Source organism: Euwallacea similis, chromosome 2 (genome assembly GCF_039881205.1).
Source record: "Euwallacea similis isolate ESF13 chromosome 2, ESF131.1, whole genome shotgun sequence".
In the NCBI taxonomy this organism is placed as follows: domain Eukaryota; kingdom Metazoa; phylum Arthropoda; class Insecta; order Coleoptera; family Curculionidae; genus Euwallacea; species Euwallacea similis.
In genome coordinates, this window is record NC_089610.1 from 2331946 (window position 1) to 2349081 (window position 17136).

Below are 17136 nucleotides of genomic sequence, written 5' to 3' on the forward strand. Positions count from 1 at the left end.
TCACAATTTTTACGTTAGTGTGTTCGATTTGAGCAGGTTTGTTCAGGTGCTTACCAACGGTGCCTGTAATAAATCAATGTGGATACCACCGATATTTTGATAACAATTTGGCCTTAAATGTATAAAATTTATTATTTCGCACGCTCGCAAAGTAATACTGCAAAGTAGAAACCATTTCTTATTTCTTGAAAGTACCAGATTATAAGCCTAAGCTCTTCTGAAAATACCTGCTATTATCGATGATTGCCGAATTCCCAAATAATGTTCTAAGAGGTATTAGGAAATTTAAGACGATTTAGTTTAGTCGCCGTTCTTGCCTATTACATGTATGTTTACGCCAGATTGTAACCTTAGAAGGAAATATGTAAGACAAAATAGAAACTTTTTCACTTGGTGTATTATATTGTTTTATTATAATACGTTTTAACTGTTTTTATTTCTTCGAAGCTGAAGGTAAACAAGTTCATTATCAATCTAAGATTGGAAAAATAGAATGTTTCGAGTAAAAATTAACGTCGCTTTGTCCAAACTTTCATATAAAAAACTTTCTACTTAGTTCAAATCATATTGAACTACTAACTATCCAAACGAAGTTCGAAGAACTTTTTACAATTATTGTTCATCCAATTCTTGTATTACGAAACTACTACACGACGTAATTTTTATTGGGCCATTTATTTCCTAGCTAGAACAGTAGAATGCTGAAATTTAAATCAGATTTAGAGGGTTAAACAAACTTGATTTTGAAAGTTCAAACCCCAAATTATTTGGGCTCTATTACTATGTAATTTTCCAACATGGTTCTCTAAAGTCTACATTATGGTCCAAATGTAAACAAACGTTACATAACTCTCCTCCAGCTAAATATTTGTCGAGAGCAGTTAAACTGCATGTAAAATGTAATATGGTTAGTTTCAGGCTCACAAAACTGATATCAGGGATATTGTCAAACAAAATCTCCCCCGCGTGCTTCTAAACTAGGTCGAGCTTTTACTACTGTCATATAAGAATAGTTGCGCGAACTTAGTAATAAACTATTCCGCAAATACGTCCACAATATCCTCAAAGTTTTTGGGGAATGTTTCAGATTTTCCATGTTGAAAAGTGGATTTGGAAGTAGACTATTGCATTAAACACTTAAACATGTACGGTGTTTCAGGAAATTTGATGTCGTTGTTGGATGTCTTTTATTAATCTTGAAGTTAAAGTTTTCCCATAAAATTCCTCTCCTATCGCATTTCAGACAAGTAGCTCTTCAATACCGAAAACATATTTACGAAGTAAGTTTTCCATAGATTAGGAAAAGGAAATCAACTATTTTATTGACTCATAAACGATTTATAGTGGCTGGGATGGAAGTGGTAGATATAACATAAAACTTTTATAAGCTTTTTCTGCACACTTAAGCTGAGTTTAGTAGGATTATCATCGAACTTATTGACCCAATTCGCCACTTAATAAAAATCCAATTTTGCTAAAAGCAGTAAATTATTTACGTCACTGCCAAGAAGTCCGGCTTAACTTTCAATTGCGTATAAAGAAAGAGTTTCTTCTTGGTTCAAAAATAATACCAGGAAAACAATTCTCATTGGGACCATTCATTATATTCCACGACGATCCAGGATGAATTCTGCTACCTCGGACGCCCTCGTAAATTCGGTAGCCTCAAATAAAGAATATATATTATCTTGTTCCATCTTAGAGAAATCCCAGCGCTTAGTTTTAAAATTATGAGCAGTACGTCAGCAAAGTTTTACCTCGAAGTGATCTATAGAAATTACGCTGCACTTTCAGCTGGATCAAGTTATTACTTGGCGAACTGCCACTGAGTGTCTCAAGCCTGCAACGGAATCTTTTTTATCAAATTAAACTGAAGTTAATTTGGCTGAATTTCGGACATTCAATGCCACTAATCTTCTCTTTCAGAATTACTACCCTGCAATTCCCTTTCCATGTATTGTACAGTTTTGTATTTGCAGTGATGAATTTTTCAATTCAAAGGAATTCCTATTAATTCATTTTTTAAAACCGTTTCTATAGGAAAAAATTCAATGAAGGCCACCAATAACATGCCATTGCTCTAAATTAAAAAGCGGCTCAACATGCTACCTGAAAATTAAAAATCTCGCCCGACAGAAAAACCGAACAAAAGCGACATCGAACTTTTATTACGTTTCAGTAAACCGACAATAAATTTACGTCTCGCCGTTATTAACCGAGTTTTAGATCTTAGAGATTAAGGCATAAATTTCGAAATTATGGTTAGACGGGAATAAAAAGTGGTTCTGGCAAGGGAGTGGGGGGAGGTCTCGGAGTTAATTTCTGTTTTGCCTCCGGGAAGCAATTTGGATTCGGTACACACCAATGATTAGAAAACCGGGGAAGCGAAAATAAAAACAAGATCGTTTGTTGGTTGAAAATAGATCTTGCACAAGAGAATGGGGATTATCTGTGATACTTTTCCCAAAAACAAATTTAGTCCAACAACGTTTTGGACTAATCACTAGGGAAACTTAACGTAATGACATGGGCAAAGTGATGTGCGAATAAAAGCAAATAACGATAATTATTGACTCTGTGCACTCTCATTAAAATTCAGCATGCGACGTAAATGCCCAGTAAATGGAATTTGCTCACATTACAATAAAAGGGAATTAATAAAAATGTTCGAGTTTTAGTCAGATTCGTTATATGTGCGTATTAATGTGAGCTTTTATACGAACGAACGCCATCGCGTTCAATCCAACCTTCGGCGAATTTAAAGGGATGTTGGTGAACTGATGGTTTCGAGCTTTTGTGTCTTCTTTTGTTTGAAACTCAATGAAAAGGGTCCATCTACAACATGGGGCTGACCGACGTTCGCGAATAATTTATTAGAGCCGCTCTAATGTCCCGATGTGGAGAGTAGGTTAATAGCGATTAACGACCAAACAGAATTAGATCCCATTTTTACTGCTAGCTGAGACAATTAATACGGTTTTATTGAGGATTCAGCAAGCTGTCTAGAGAATAAATTCCCTTATTTAGTAACTCATGAGAGGTCTTTTAAGCAAGGGCGGATTAAGACTTTTTATGCTCTTGGGCAATCAATACCATCTCGCCCCCTTCGGGTTTCTTCCATCAATCTTTTTTTAATTGGAAGATGCGGTCGTTAAAATAAGTCTCACACACATCCCACACATGGATAATTATTTTTGTTTACTCTTACTGAAAAGAAAAGACAAAGTTTTTTCTATTTTTTAACAATATTGGAAATGTTTCAATTTAACACGAAATATATTCGATTACCTTGGAAATTCATGAAAACTCAGGGAGATCCAGAGATCGAGACGCCCGACATCATATAAAATGGGAGACTGTACACATTTCAACGGTAAGTTATAGTCTCTCTTAATTCTAATTAAAAGCTCTGGCAAATAATTCCGCCCAAGTAATTCTGATATTTGAAGGAATTCCAACATTTCTTTGCAGTCTTTTGAGGTTCTTTTTACAGTAAAATTCAGTAGCGAACTTCATTTTCTTTTAGCACACACCGTTTAACCGTTAAAAATATTTTCGACTATTTACGATGTAAATTATTGTTTTTAATTAACAAAAATCCATATTTTTAGCAATTTCCGGTGATATACGATCATAGTAAAAACATCTCGAAAGTCGATTGACAAAGTTCATAGTTCCTTATCTGCGTTTTTACGTTCCAATTGTAATAAAAACACGTAATTTGTCGAGCAATTTACCACACCAATCTTCAGCAATTTCCACCGTTCTTCGGAGTTCCAATTTTTCCAGGAGTCCTCCCGTCTAAACTCCGTCGATTAAACTAAACTCGTCAGCAAATGAAATAAATGACCCATTTTTATAAACGATCGTTTCGAGGACAGCTCCTGCATAATTTTCCAGGCTTTATTCGATTTTTCCATCCAGGAGACGTAGCTAAGTCTTGCAGGAACATAGCGTCAAAGAGATATCTGGTTTTTATAGTGTTTGATAACGTATTACTGGCAGGAAATGGCGATTTCGAGTAGGATAGTGAAACCCACGGGCAGATCCTTTTTCTAATAATGATTCGAAAATTGGTGGGATTGTATTGAATGTGTTGGAATTACTGCAATTTAAAGTACGACTGTGATCTTTTCCCATTGCGGAAGTAGCTCTCAAAAGAAGGAAAAGTTAAGCAAAGTGATTATAGAATAATCAATTTAACTGTTTTTTGAAACTTTCTGTGCCTATCAGATAACACACTTATCTCCAAAAGATTGAATTCTCATTAAGCTTTTTAACCTATTTCCTTAATGACTCGGTCCTCTATCTGGAACATAAATTAGTATGCTACCAATTTCCTCTAAAACAACAACGATAACTGTTATGGACAGCTTGCCATTCAGCATTTATTGTGCTATCTCCCTTCATGTGGGTCAAACCTCAAATCGATTGATATAACAAACGTAATGTTATTCCTAGTATCCAGCATGTGCAGTGTCAAGGACTAGAGTTTTCAATCCTTTTAAATCCAATAACATAACTCCAGATTGCCCTAGAGGAAACTAAACTTCTTATAAACTGCGACCTCCTGCAACTCCGAATTTATACTCCGAGGTTATAAATTCTTATTAAACTGCTTTACCTATATGGGTCAACTCATAAATTTGGCTGCGTTAGTGAGTTAGGAGAGTTAAAACTCCCTGTTTCTACCACAACGAGCGTTTTACGATTTCAAATCTGAAATTTGGCCTTTAAGAACTTGATTCAGATTCATTTATCAAGATCTGGGGGATAATGTCTCAATTTGTCTAGTCTCCATCATAGATTTCCATTGCCATATTTCATTTTCCAAATTAAAGTTCACATTGAGAGTTGGTATCAATCAATCCTCGAGAGCTGTAAGGGACTTTCGAAAAAGAATTGCGGTTAATTTGAAATTGCCTGGTATTTGTCCGCACTCAAACGCCTGGAATACAAATTCTAAACGAATTTTAAAAATACCTCGCAAGAATTATTGGACGCAATTTCAGCCGAAATGCTGTTATGGAGAGAGGTTTTAAAATTGGGTCAATAAGTTTGGTCGTAACGCGAGCCTTCTTAAGAATCATTGGACGTTCTTAAGAGGCTATTTATACGATCTCTGGAATTTTCAATTTATCGAGCATAAACCTGTTATTGCATGCTTTAGGGTAGGAGTCATTAGTATTGGTTATTACTCCTAGCACTAATACACAGATACACATGATACTAATTATTAGCCCTCCTGCAACAGGAGTAATAATTGATGATATTGGTGCAAGCACACGGTTCACTAAGCTAATTAAACCGTGGATACAATACTGAAAGAACCTTTTTCCGTTTTTCCGCTTTGATTTTTGCAATTTTCCAGCTGTAACTAATGGTTTAAACGGCTAGGGAAATTTAGTTTTATTTGAACAGTAAACCTATTATTGGAGTGTTGGTTAGATTAGTTTCACTGTTTTTCGGGACCGAATTTATTGCTTTTAAAATGTTGATTGAAAGGTTTAATTCAGAGTTAATTTTAGCATCACAGTTTCCCCCGAGTGTAGGAATGAAAAGGCAGTGTTTAGTAGTTGGAATGTAATAAGCCTTAAATTCCTTATTTTTTTTATCTAACAACCTCGAGTTTTGAAGTGTCTGAGGAACAAAATTTCATGGGGCAACCGAAAGTGCTCTATATAAAAAACAGAGTGGGGTAACAAATATTTTTCTAACGCACAATGTAATGTAAATTTTGGTCCAATGCCTTCGTTTTTTCAAATCAATTTTATCTATAAATTCACATGCAGAGTGTAACAAATTCGAGTTTATGCAAGGGAATCTCGAAAACGGTAAGAGATACAAAGTCGGTTAAATGGAAGCAAAGTTGCGCATTTTAACGTTTAACAATAACCCATTTGCGACTTTTTAAAAGTCCGAATACTTTCGGAAATATCCGATAAAAACTGAAAATTTGAATTTTCGTTCTGGTTAAAAAACTCAAAAACTATTAGTCGGGAGGAGCTGATAATGAAACACAATTAGAGCAATTGTTGTTTGGATTTCTACTGAATAAAAGTTAAAAAAAAAAACACTTCCATCTAAGGAGCTTTGAATTGCGTTGCCATGTCAAGTTAACAAACTGTTTTTGATTTTATTCATATAAGTAAGTAGTTCATGATATCTCAAAAACGAATCGTCGAGTAGAAGTACCGATCACACCAGTAGAAAGCCAGACAAAAAGTGCTCTAATAATGTTTCATTGTCAGCTTTCTCAAAATAATGGTTTTCGAGTTTTTTGACAAAAACGAAAATCTAAATTTTCGGTTTTTATCAGATATTCCCGAAAGTATTTGAATTTTTTGAAAAGTCACAAATGAATTGTTGTTGAGCGTCAAAATACGTAATTTTACCTTCATTTAACCGACTTGATATCTCTTATCGTTTCCGAGATCCCCATAAATAGACTCGAATTTGTTACACCCTGTATATTGGGGTTGTTTCCTAACAATTTTTTGTGTCACCTAGCATGCCTACGACATTTTTATCCCTCAAAATTCCGTCACTTCAATCTACTCCTGTTCATATCTCTTTCGTCTAAACCTGTTTCCTAAAATGTGATTTTCCAAATCCCGCTTAGCCGCAAAATTACTGTGGCAATCCGATTTGGTCAATAAACCATATCATAACCATTCGCACAGTTCTTCCCAACATCGGTAGGCACGTAACTTCCTAATTCACTTTTACATAATCCATTTTAATTAACGTTAGTTAACGTAAACGTTTTCTTAAAACCACTTCAGCGCAATTAAGTTCACCTCGAACAAGGACTTATGCAAAGTGATGATGACGGGCGAGTTATAAGAGGCTTTATACGAATTTTAATATTTACCATAAATTACGTAATAATATATGCGGATTTGGGGATTGAGGGGAGGATTTCTGGATACGTTTCGAAATACTTGTTACCAATTTACTACAGAAATTGTTAAAGACTAATAGTCTTCGTATACAGACCATTAAGAACACTCACTTCAAGCCTTTTAAGAGAGTTATTTATTAGTTTTGGGTCAAGCAATTTAGAGAAACCACATCTTAAAAATGATTCGCGCCTTTCCGAGAACGACTCGACAACTAAAGTGCTTCACAAATAAAATAGGGAGCCCCTTCCTTTATTCCGCGTATAAAAGAAGAAAACTGGTTATTTCTTGTAGGTTAAAACTCTCTCAAAAAGCTCTTAGAAATTCTTTTTTAGCTCGCCGCTTTTCACGATCATTTGTCAAGAATGGGAAAGTGCAAAACGAATGTGGTGTAATAATAATGGCACTAATGGAAAAATCTGTGAAGCAGTTCCATTGTTGATTCATAAATTGACCCTTCGTTCTTATTCAACTCGCCTGGATGAATCAGTTAATTCAAACGTTACATCCCCGGTAAAGCTGCTAATTAACAAACTACATTCGTAATCTCCCAGTGAAAGTGACTTTGAGTCAACTTTAATACAATATTTATCCTTAATGATCTCTACGATTTCATCGATTCGACTTTGATAAAACTTCGCAATACTTCTTAGTGCGGTTTGTTAAATCGCTCGTAATAAATCATTTCGACGTGAAGATCCGCTAGCTTTAATCTTTCGAATTACTAGAGGCGGAGGTCTTTTTCAAATTACTTAAGAACGTTTTCCAAGAGAAAAGCGTAGATAAATATTAATTTAAGGCATTAGTGAAGTCAGGAAATTTCAATCAGGAACTGCCCGGGTTATGGAGAGCAAAAATGCTATTGATCAGAAAATTCTAAAGTCAAATTTAAATTGTGCAAAATAAGATAAAGCGAACTTCATGGGTGCTTTAAAATATAAGTTGCGGATTCTGAATAAGGAAATAGATGGTTTCGTAATTTTCATTTTAAAGTTTCACCGGGACCAAGTGTTTTTAATGGGGATATTAACCGGTAAAGTGTTTAAAAATCGATAGAAAGATATCGAAGAACTCAATGTTATTTGTAGATGTAAGAAAGTTACTAGATATTTGATTTTTTTAGAAAACGAAGTAAAATGCCTCAATACTAGAACGTTCCAAAAAGATTATGAATTCGAGGAATTCTAGTTTGGCAATTTCCATAATTCATTATTTGCGAGAATTCATTAATGGTCTATTCACAATGCCGGGATTCACAATTCATAAGATCTTTAAACAGAACACATCATTATTCTTTTCTAAGGGCTGCCAGAATGCAAAATTCACAAAAAAATTAAGTAGGAAGTTCATTATTCTACTCTGAGAGTTGTCATAATTCATCATTCGCGGGAAAATTACGGAGGAAGCGTGTTATTCTGTCTTGAGACATGCTGGGATTATTTAGTTGTAAGAAAATCAAAAAGAGCACTTATCTGAGAAGTTCAAAATCCAAAAGTTGCGATTTTTTCTGTAGAAATAATTAAAGTTCAGAAATTCTCGTTTTTTTTTTAGAAAATTAAGAGAAATTCCAAGGGGTCAAAGTATAAATTCTTGTAGATAGATTTTTTCCTGGGTGCGCAAGGACTACAAGAGAATTCTGCTGAAATCTGATAATGATTATTAATGAAATTTTAAAGTTTTCTTCGGAAAATGACATAAAATTTGTCTAAAATTCTTGGTTACTGAAAACTTTCAGCCCCTAAAATTCCGATTTCACGCTATTCATAGATCATAGCATCTCCCCTAGTGCTGATTTATTTTTTATCGACTCTGGTCCTAGATAAGGGCCCTTGAACAAAACTTTTCCCATAAATCTACTAAGCCGTGAATGGCACAGCAAATCAGAGAAAAGAAAACGAAACTATCGATGAGTTAAGAACATAAATAAGTCTTCTTTTGAGTCACAATTGCACACAATTCTCCCATACCATTTCCTGACTTATAAATGAAGGGGTATAAAGGTCTATCAAGGATTTTCCGGCTTTGTAAATGTTTTAGAGGAATTGCTGAAATATTGCTTACTTTTCTGAGCTGGATCTTACCCATTTCGAACCACAATAGTATCTCGGCATAGCCAGTTTATGCTTGTATTTATGCAAACAATAGGATCAAGGCGGAATCATTAGGCTCGCAATATTACAGCGAAAATCCTTGTTTTTGTGTATTTATTTCCTGAATAAGCTCAGTCAATACTAATGTGATCAATAAAAGAACGACGGCAGGGCTGTATCGAAACGTCTTCCGTTCAGCCTTCGTTTTATTTACTGCCTTGATTATCAGTCAACTAAAAGTACATGAACTTAGCTTCAAAGGAACTGCCAAGAAGTTTCCTAACAAACCTTAAATTTGAGCTTTTCCAGGCTTCACTAACATAATTCCAAATTTATCTGTAACGAACTACACGATACACTCTGTTTAAGCTGAGGTCATCTCACAAATTCGCCTTCACCTCAAAGAAATAAAAGCTCGTTTGAGCTTTTAAGCAGGCCACAGCTTTCTCGTGGATCGGTAATCTGACTCTTACCCAACTCGACGAGGCTGTCAAAAAGATTTGTAAACTGTTGAATAATGTATTCGGATCTATCGCACGCCCGAAGCCTAGGAATTTCAGTTGTCATTGTGAAAGAAATATGCTTGACTACATCGAAATATTTAGTGGACGAGATTCGGGGTAATGCAAGATGAATATTGCATAACAAGTAGACATGATTGCAATGGAGACGCTAAGAGGCCAAGTTAGCTGACTTTGCATGATCACCTGACATTGCCAGAGTTCATGCTTATGCGGTTAGAGCGGGTTAAAGTTTAAGAGCGGCTTAGGGAAAGTTTGTGTTACGATCGACTTGACGTATGCATCAGCTGTGTTGAAATTCGTTTTAGAGTTCGCAGAGTGAGGCAACAATTCAACCTCTTCAAATTCAAGTCGAGGATCTTGAGAAATGTCAGAAGTTCATTCATAAGGAAAATCGACATTTTCTTCATCATACTAAGGAAGGCTTAAAAAATTTAACTGTGAAACGGGAACAAACTCACGTCAGATACTTAATAGAGACAAAAAGTTGATTGAACTTAAAGTTTTACTATTATGGAAAAGGTTCTTACCATTATGGAGGAGCAGGGTAAATCTAAACTATAACAGTAATAAATTTTAATAGGATACTCGGTTTATTTTTGAGAATTAAACTGTTATATTGAAGGGTAAAAATTTTCCTTTTCATGGTTCCGCAGCGATCTCTATGGTTTTTTCAGATATTGATTTTCTTTTAAGAGAAAAGGCATTCGTTTTTGCTCAAACCTGTTTTCTATTGTTCACAGATGTAAAACTTCAGTTTCTTTGAATAATGAAATACGCTGTATACTTTTGGGACACGGAACCCCTCTCTTTAAGATGCCGTTTACACAGAACACTGTACATCGCACAATTTTTGTCAAATTACATATTTAAAGAAGCAAATAAGCATCTCTGCTGCCGAACAGATCAAAATAAAGTTGAGACTAAAAGTGTAGTATCACGACCTGTTGCCAAGCAGTTCATCATCTTCGCAAGGATTATACGTTAGCGCTAGAACCTCGAGTAGCCAAAGACATTCCACCATGAACAACAGGACTAAATACTCAGGAGGCTTGTGAAATGTGAGCTAAATCGATTAGTTTCTCTATCTACATTCCTCTAGCTTTTGTATGCACTACATATATTAAATATATGTGATTCCATACATTATCAGCTCATGTCAAAGATGTAATGTTCCATAACGATGCCGATTTTTGAAAACTCCATTTTTCCTGACTCCAAAATAGATTTTTAAACGATGAATTTGGCAAAACACTTTAACACTCGTATTTTATTTTCCTTGAGGTCTCACAAAAACATAAAAGCTTTCCACGTTAAATTGATTTCCTAGATTTGAGGAACATTTAGATAGAAATAATAATATTTTTATATGTTGCACCAATTATCGTTCGTAAAGGGGCACTTGATACACTGAATTATATTGAGCTTTATGGCACAATACCTGAAGGATAAAGCAATTTCCAGGGATTCTCTTTGCACCCAAGGAAACAAAGGGTGCTCGTTAATGGTCTTGAAATAGATTCGCTTGAGGGTTAAAGTTGTGGCTAAGCAAGTCATCGAATACTCTATCGCAAATATATCAAAGATACTTACACTCATCGTGATCTTTGGCGGTGACAGTAAGTACCGTGTGTTGAATATCTTCATTCTCGTCGACTTCCGCTTCATATAGGGCCTTGTCGAAATAAGGTGGATTGTCATTCTTATCTGCGATGCCAATGCGGATGAACTTGGTGACTGGAATGAAAAAAGAAAAATCACCTTTTTATACCTGCAAAAAGAATTAACGTTTTCTCGCACTTAGCGCCATAAAAATTCAACGACATTTTTTACAACTCAATAAAAACCGGTTTCTCGCGGAATTATGAAGGAAAAGCCACGAAGATAATAAATCAAAAGTGTATGTATGTGACAGGAAGAATGCGTGACGAGAATGATATATCTAAAAAACATTCCCAGTCATTTGTTATTGTTTATTCGGGGTTGAAAAATGTCGGGGAAAGATTCTCAAATTGATGGAGAGACAAGAAAAATTATGGACGCTATTATATAACGTGTTGTTCGATCCGATGTGAACTAACTGTTAAACGCTCGTGATTTGATGAATTGTGCTTAGATGGGGTAAACATTAATCGGATTGAGGTGATAATGGAAATTGGAGTGACCATTTTGATATTTTTTAACTTGAGTTGAGCAGTGTGTTAAAAGGGTCAAAAGCGTCGGGAGAGAAGGAAAGAAAGGAGGATATCAATGGAATTTGTTGAGATAAAAAAGGAGAAGAACCAAGACGAGTAAACATCAAAATATGTATAGATACGAGCATGGAATACTAAATATTCAGTAATAGGACATAGTTTTTAATAGCTACAATAACACTTTCCAAAGACATATATCCGACTCTAGACTCTCGCTGCTTCATACTGAGACAACTATTCGTTATAAACTTAACCAAATATTTGCTTGAAATTTTGAATATTTTCTAAGACGTAGCTTGTAACAGTTCAATAACAGTCACCAGTAGCAACCATAAAGCTGCAGAATTCCATATTTCAGGGTGCCTTCCGTATCTGCTGCCTCTAAGTGACTTTTCAACCACTATTTTAACATTATTGTGCCAATGGTACTGTAACCAAAAAATTTTCATTTTTTAATAGCTATTCATTAGTTGATTGTAAACTGAAACCCTTTATATCTATGTACACAATAAGACTTGATTTATGTAGCTGTAAAAATACCCTTCAAAGGAAGTGGTGAGACTTAGAAATCCCATGCATCTTAACTTTAAACTCTTAAAAAATATTCTGTGATGATTCAATGAATTTGTAAAAGCTGTAATGGAAGGCTCTAGATATAGAAACTCAAAAATCCCTTGTCATCCAATTCCAAATTCGACTTTGTCTTTTTAAATTCACACAGTGGTTCATTGTAAATATAAACCCTATATAAGTATAAAATTTTGAATATTCTATAATAAGCTGTGACTTGTAACAGCTATAGTGACATATAGCTACGATGGCAGTCTTCAAAAATCATGATGAGACTTGAAATCCCCTATATTTACAGCCATCATTTATTTGAAACTTCCTGTACCATAATAAATTTTTTAATGTTCGGTAGAGTGAATTTGTAAGAGACACAAAGGCAGACTCAAGAGACAATTATGAAATTCAAAAATCCATGTAACCCCATGTTAAACTCTTGTTATTTTATGTCTAAGTAATTGTTGTTCATTGTAAGCTTAAACCCTGTACCGGCACGAAATATTGAATATTCATGTAATAAGGCTTAACTTGTAGTAGAAACAATAACAGCTCCCAAGGCAGTAGTGAAACTCTGGAATCCTATAAGATATCTGGACTAAAACTATTATTATTACATGTCTACAGCAATATATATTTAAATCCCGAATCGACATGAAATTTTGAATATTCTGTGTATGACGCAGCATGTAATAACTAGACAAGGTCGGCAAGGACAACCGTTTAATTCAAAAATTCCCTGTATTCATGTTTCAAACTATTCGTGCTTCAGGTCCAGTATGCCTCTGTATTTTTAAACTCAAACTCTTTGTCGGCATGAAATATTGAATATTCCGTAAGATGGCCTAACTTGCAATAGCTACAATAAAGGCTTCAGAGAAAGTAGGAAAACTCAAAAATCTCATGTACCAAGACTTCAAACCCTTGATGTTTTATGTCAAATGGAACCGTTGTTTTCGCAAACTCTAAAACTGCAGGAAATTTCGAATATTCGGTAATATGACGTTACCTGAAATAGCTACAATAACAGTTTTCCGAGACAGCCGTAAAACTCTAATATCACCACTTTAAACTCCTGGAATTTCTAGTCGACCATGTAATAATTGAGCGTTTTAAATTTGAATCTTCTTTATTTTTACATCCTGTGATTCTAAATAAAACGATTACGACGCAAAGCAAGGGCTGCATAAATAGTCCATTGATATAAACGGAAAAAAATGTTTTAATTTTTCAGGGAAATCTGGTCCTGTGAATAAAGCTTCCTAAGTAAAATTTATTGCTTGAATAACTAACTGACGGTATCTATGATTATATAATACATTGAAACTTCCATAAATCCACAGGGTATACAAAGTTACTGTGGATTCTCGAGATTAAAATATGACGATTTAACCATATGTAGGGTGTTTCAAAACGTGTCGGAAAATAAAGGGTGTGATTCTTTGGCTCATTTTAAGAAAAAATATTTCTATTAACATGGGCCCGCAAACGCACCGTTTTCGAGATACAGGGTGTCAAAAAACAGGTTTTTTTTTCAGTTTTTTGACGATATTTCAGGAATCGTATAAGATACAGAAGTCACATTTTGTACATCTATTATCATTAATATTAGTTACGTTTTGAGCGCTACTTCAATTCTTTCCCCATATGTCAGAGGCGGAGATTTAAGATTGCATGAGATTTTTTTGCTCCTAATTTTTACGCTACTGGGGAAATTAGCATTTTGAGAAGTACGTTTTGTACCATCAATATTTTCTACACAAAAAAAGAACTCATGGTCAAAAGCTCTAATGCGAACCATTGTCGAAAAAAATTACATTTTGTGATGAAAAACATGTAAAAAATTAGTAACATGATCAAGAAAATTTATTTGTAATAGCGACAGATATCAAATATTTTAACTTTTCATTAACAAGTGTGTGTTTACACTTCTATAGCCAATTGGATCATGGAATACACATTTAGTGAGCAAACTGGTATGATGTTAATGTTTGATATTTGTAATGGCAATGGCCGTGAAAGTGCATGGGTATAACAGTAAGTCATTATTGAATATTCACTAGTTCAAATGCATTTTTCTCGAAAACAGTTGCTCATAGCGACATGACTAAGGTATACCTTTTTTTAAGTACAAACAATAAGCCAATACGCTATTCTATAAAAAATGAATCATCGTAACTCAGAAAAACGTAGCAAGCAATCAAATGAGTAACACAAACCGTATGCTGCGCCCTCTATGAATAATCCTAAAATCGTTATCAAATATGGATTCTCCATCTCGAAAAACCCCCGAGTAGTAAATTTCAAGACATTTTCCCGTTCGGTTTAGTAATTGTGGATAAAAATTGATTTTCAAAATTCAACTTTGACACTCCGTAGTTCTGTAACTATCAACTTTTGGATTAAGGTATATATCGTCATATTTTTTGACCATTTTAATCTCGGGAATCTACGGCAACTCTGTGTACACGGAATATTGGGACACCCTGTATTAAATCCGTTCACTTCTAATCTAGACACTAATCGATTAAACATTCATTCAATTAAATCCTCGAAAATACCTCAGAAACTACCGCAGAATCCTTAACGATGAAAAGAAATCGTTATCACACAGAACATCGGCATAGCCCGAATTTAATATCCCGATAACAGTTTACAATCCGTTTGAAAGTCCTAATGAGAAGTGACATATTGAAAACGAATTTAATTAACAAATTTCTGAAAGCAGCGTTTTGTAAGTTTAGTTATTACTGGGGTTATAAACAAATAATTAAATCTGGAAGTTTGACTGAATGTGAATGTGTGACATTGAGAGTTTGTTTGAAAGGTTTGAAAGGAATAATATGGATAAAGTAGCATATGAGCTAAAAGCTACAATGGATTAACTCTATTAAAGTTTCCATTTTCATGGAGGGTATAAAAAGAATGTGGAGTGCGGTACAGGTGAGTAGTGGCCACAATGGGGTTAATATATCAAATGTAGGTGACGTGGAGTCTATAGGGTCAAAAATAATTTTCCCAAAAGTGACACAGAAATTGTGTGTTTTTTCGTTGATTTAGTGTTGGAATAAATCCGGTATGATGATCAGTTGAAGTTAAATTGAGAGAATTGATCTGTGAAGAATGGCATAATTTTGTGAGTCGATAAATTCCGCTTCTAATGCGAAAAAAGAGAAGTATTTTTAATGCTCATTCAATATTTATTAAAACCACGTTCAGAAAAATTTCTCTTTAAAATAAAGTATTGTATCCTACCTCAAGGCCCGCTCCCTTATGTCCCACAATAAGTGTCTCAATAAAGGTCTTTTTTAGATTTCACGTAATTTCCTATGCTTGTGTGTGTATTTTTAAATAATATAGACAAATTTGCATTATTTGAGACATTTATTCTTTTTCATCATCACATGCTGCCATGATAGAGTAAGAAAAGAAAGTGATTAATTCTATAGAAATTGTATATCGCTTATCACCAAAGCCACTAATCCTATCCGAAAGCAATCACTTAGGCAAACAAACCTGGTAGCAAGTGTTCAAATAAACCCGGAATAAGCCCTAAACAATTAGGTAGAAGCTCGAAAAAATCCTCCGCTTGGTTTTTTTATTTTCAGGGAAATTACCCACGTCAAACCTGAAGTCAAAAACAGGGCCCGTGAAATACCTAAACCTACCCGCCCTTATCACATTTTTCATTCCTCCCTGCATTCTCTCTTTCTCTTATTCACTTCATATAATTTCACTCGGGCGAGGTTGAAATCAATTCGAAACTTCGTCCGGGTTTATTTATCGATCAGTGTCATTGTGATTTTGTTCCTGGATTAGGATATTTATTTTGAGAAAAATGGGTCCCCTCCGGCCGGATATTCCAGGAAGGGTGTTTTTAGAATTATACATTTAGGGCGAATTTAAGGAGAAATATTACATTCTGGAAATGAGGATGTTTCGTATCAATATCAAATATATTACGAGACTTTTCGAACTCTTTGGCATTATAAGCGGAACCACAAAATGAAATATTGGTATTTAGCCTTAGCCCCGATATGCCTGTAACTTCAATGCAGAATAAGTGTTGTTTGTAGCGTTGGGATATTATATAATTAGGCCAGCTATTGAAACCATCAGTATTATCTATCACTTTTAAGTGGTAAGATACGTCTTGCTTGACCGAAGCTGCCCCCTGGGGGAAGCCCATCTCTCCGGAAATCCCAAGTTAAATTTTGATAAATAACTCCTATTTTTTGGGAATAAATCCCTAGAAATTTTCGTTCGAGGTTATGTTTGTGGCTTTAAGAAACCAAGTGTATCCAACGAATTAATTAATCTTTAACTTCACCTCAGAAGTTACCTTAATTACATTTATGCAATATGCAATATCGCATTGCATTATTACTGATACCAGACATATCACTACAGGAATTTAATATTTAGGTCTATTATGTACCGCAGCAAATATACTCGGAGAACTAAATGCTTACACGTAATAGTTCAATATGCAATTATGTATTCGAATGCAGCTCCTGGAGGCAAGTTCCCTTTCAGGAAATTCTCATTTATCTGCATTATTCAAATAAATGTGCTCCTACTCATACATAGGTAACAAATTACTGAAATTTGTTATGAGAACTTATTACCTGCTTGAATATTTCAGCAAAGCCAAGCGAGCGATTAATTTTAGATCACATCAACAGAAAATTTCCTTGAAAACCTGCGGAGCTCCAAGCTAGAGAGGATTACTTATTTATAAAGGAGCCTTCTGATGCACCTAAGCTAACACACACAATAAGGGCCTTGGAGAGATGTGTATATAGGTAATAATGTGAGGGAATTTTTGTCTGAAAGCATGGGAAATTGTTGCTCGCAGGCAACC

The 17136-nt window shown here is 34.8% G+C and overlaps 1 protein-coding gene across 5 annotated transcripts in view; it reads right to left on the reverse strand.

The window, feature by feature from the left end:
• The window catches only part of CadN (Cadherin-N), a 286639-nt gene that overhangs the window by 58231 nt on the left and 211272 nt on the right, over positions 1–17136 (reverse strand). For all 5 annotated transcript variants that reach the window (XM_066405928.1, XM_066405931.1, XM_066405929.1 and 2 more), the window contains one exon: positions 11107–11250. In XM_066405928.1, the coding sequence (XP_066262025.1) occupies positions 11107–11250 (144 nt within the window). The remainder of the gene's footprint in view (positions 1–11106; positions 11251–17136) is intronic.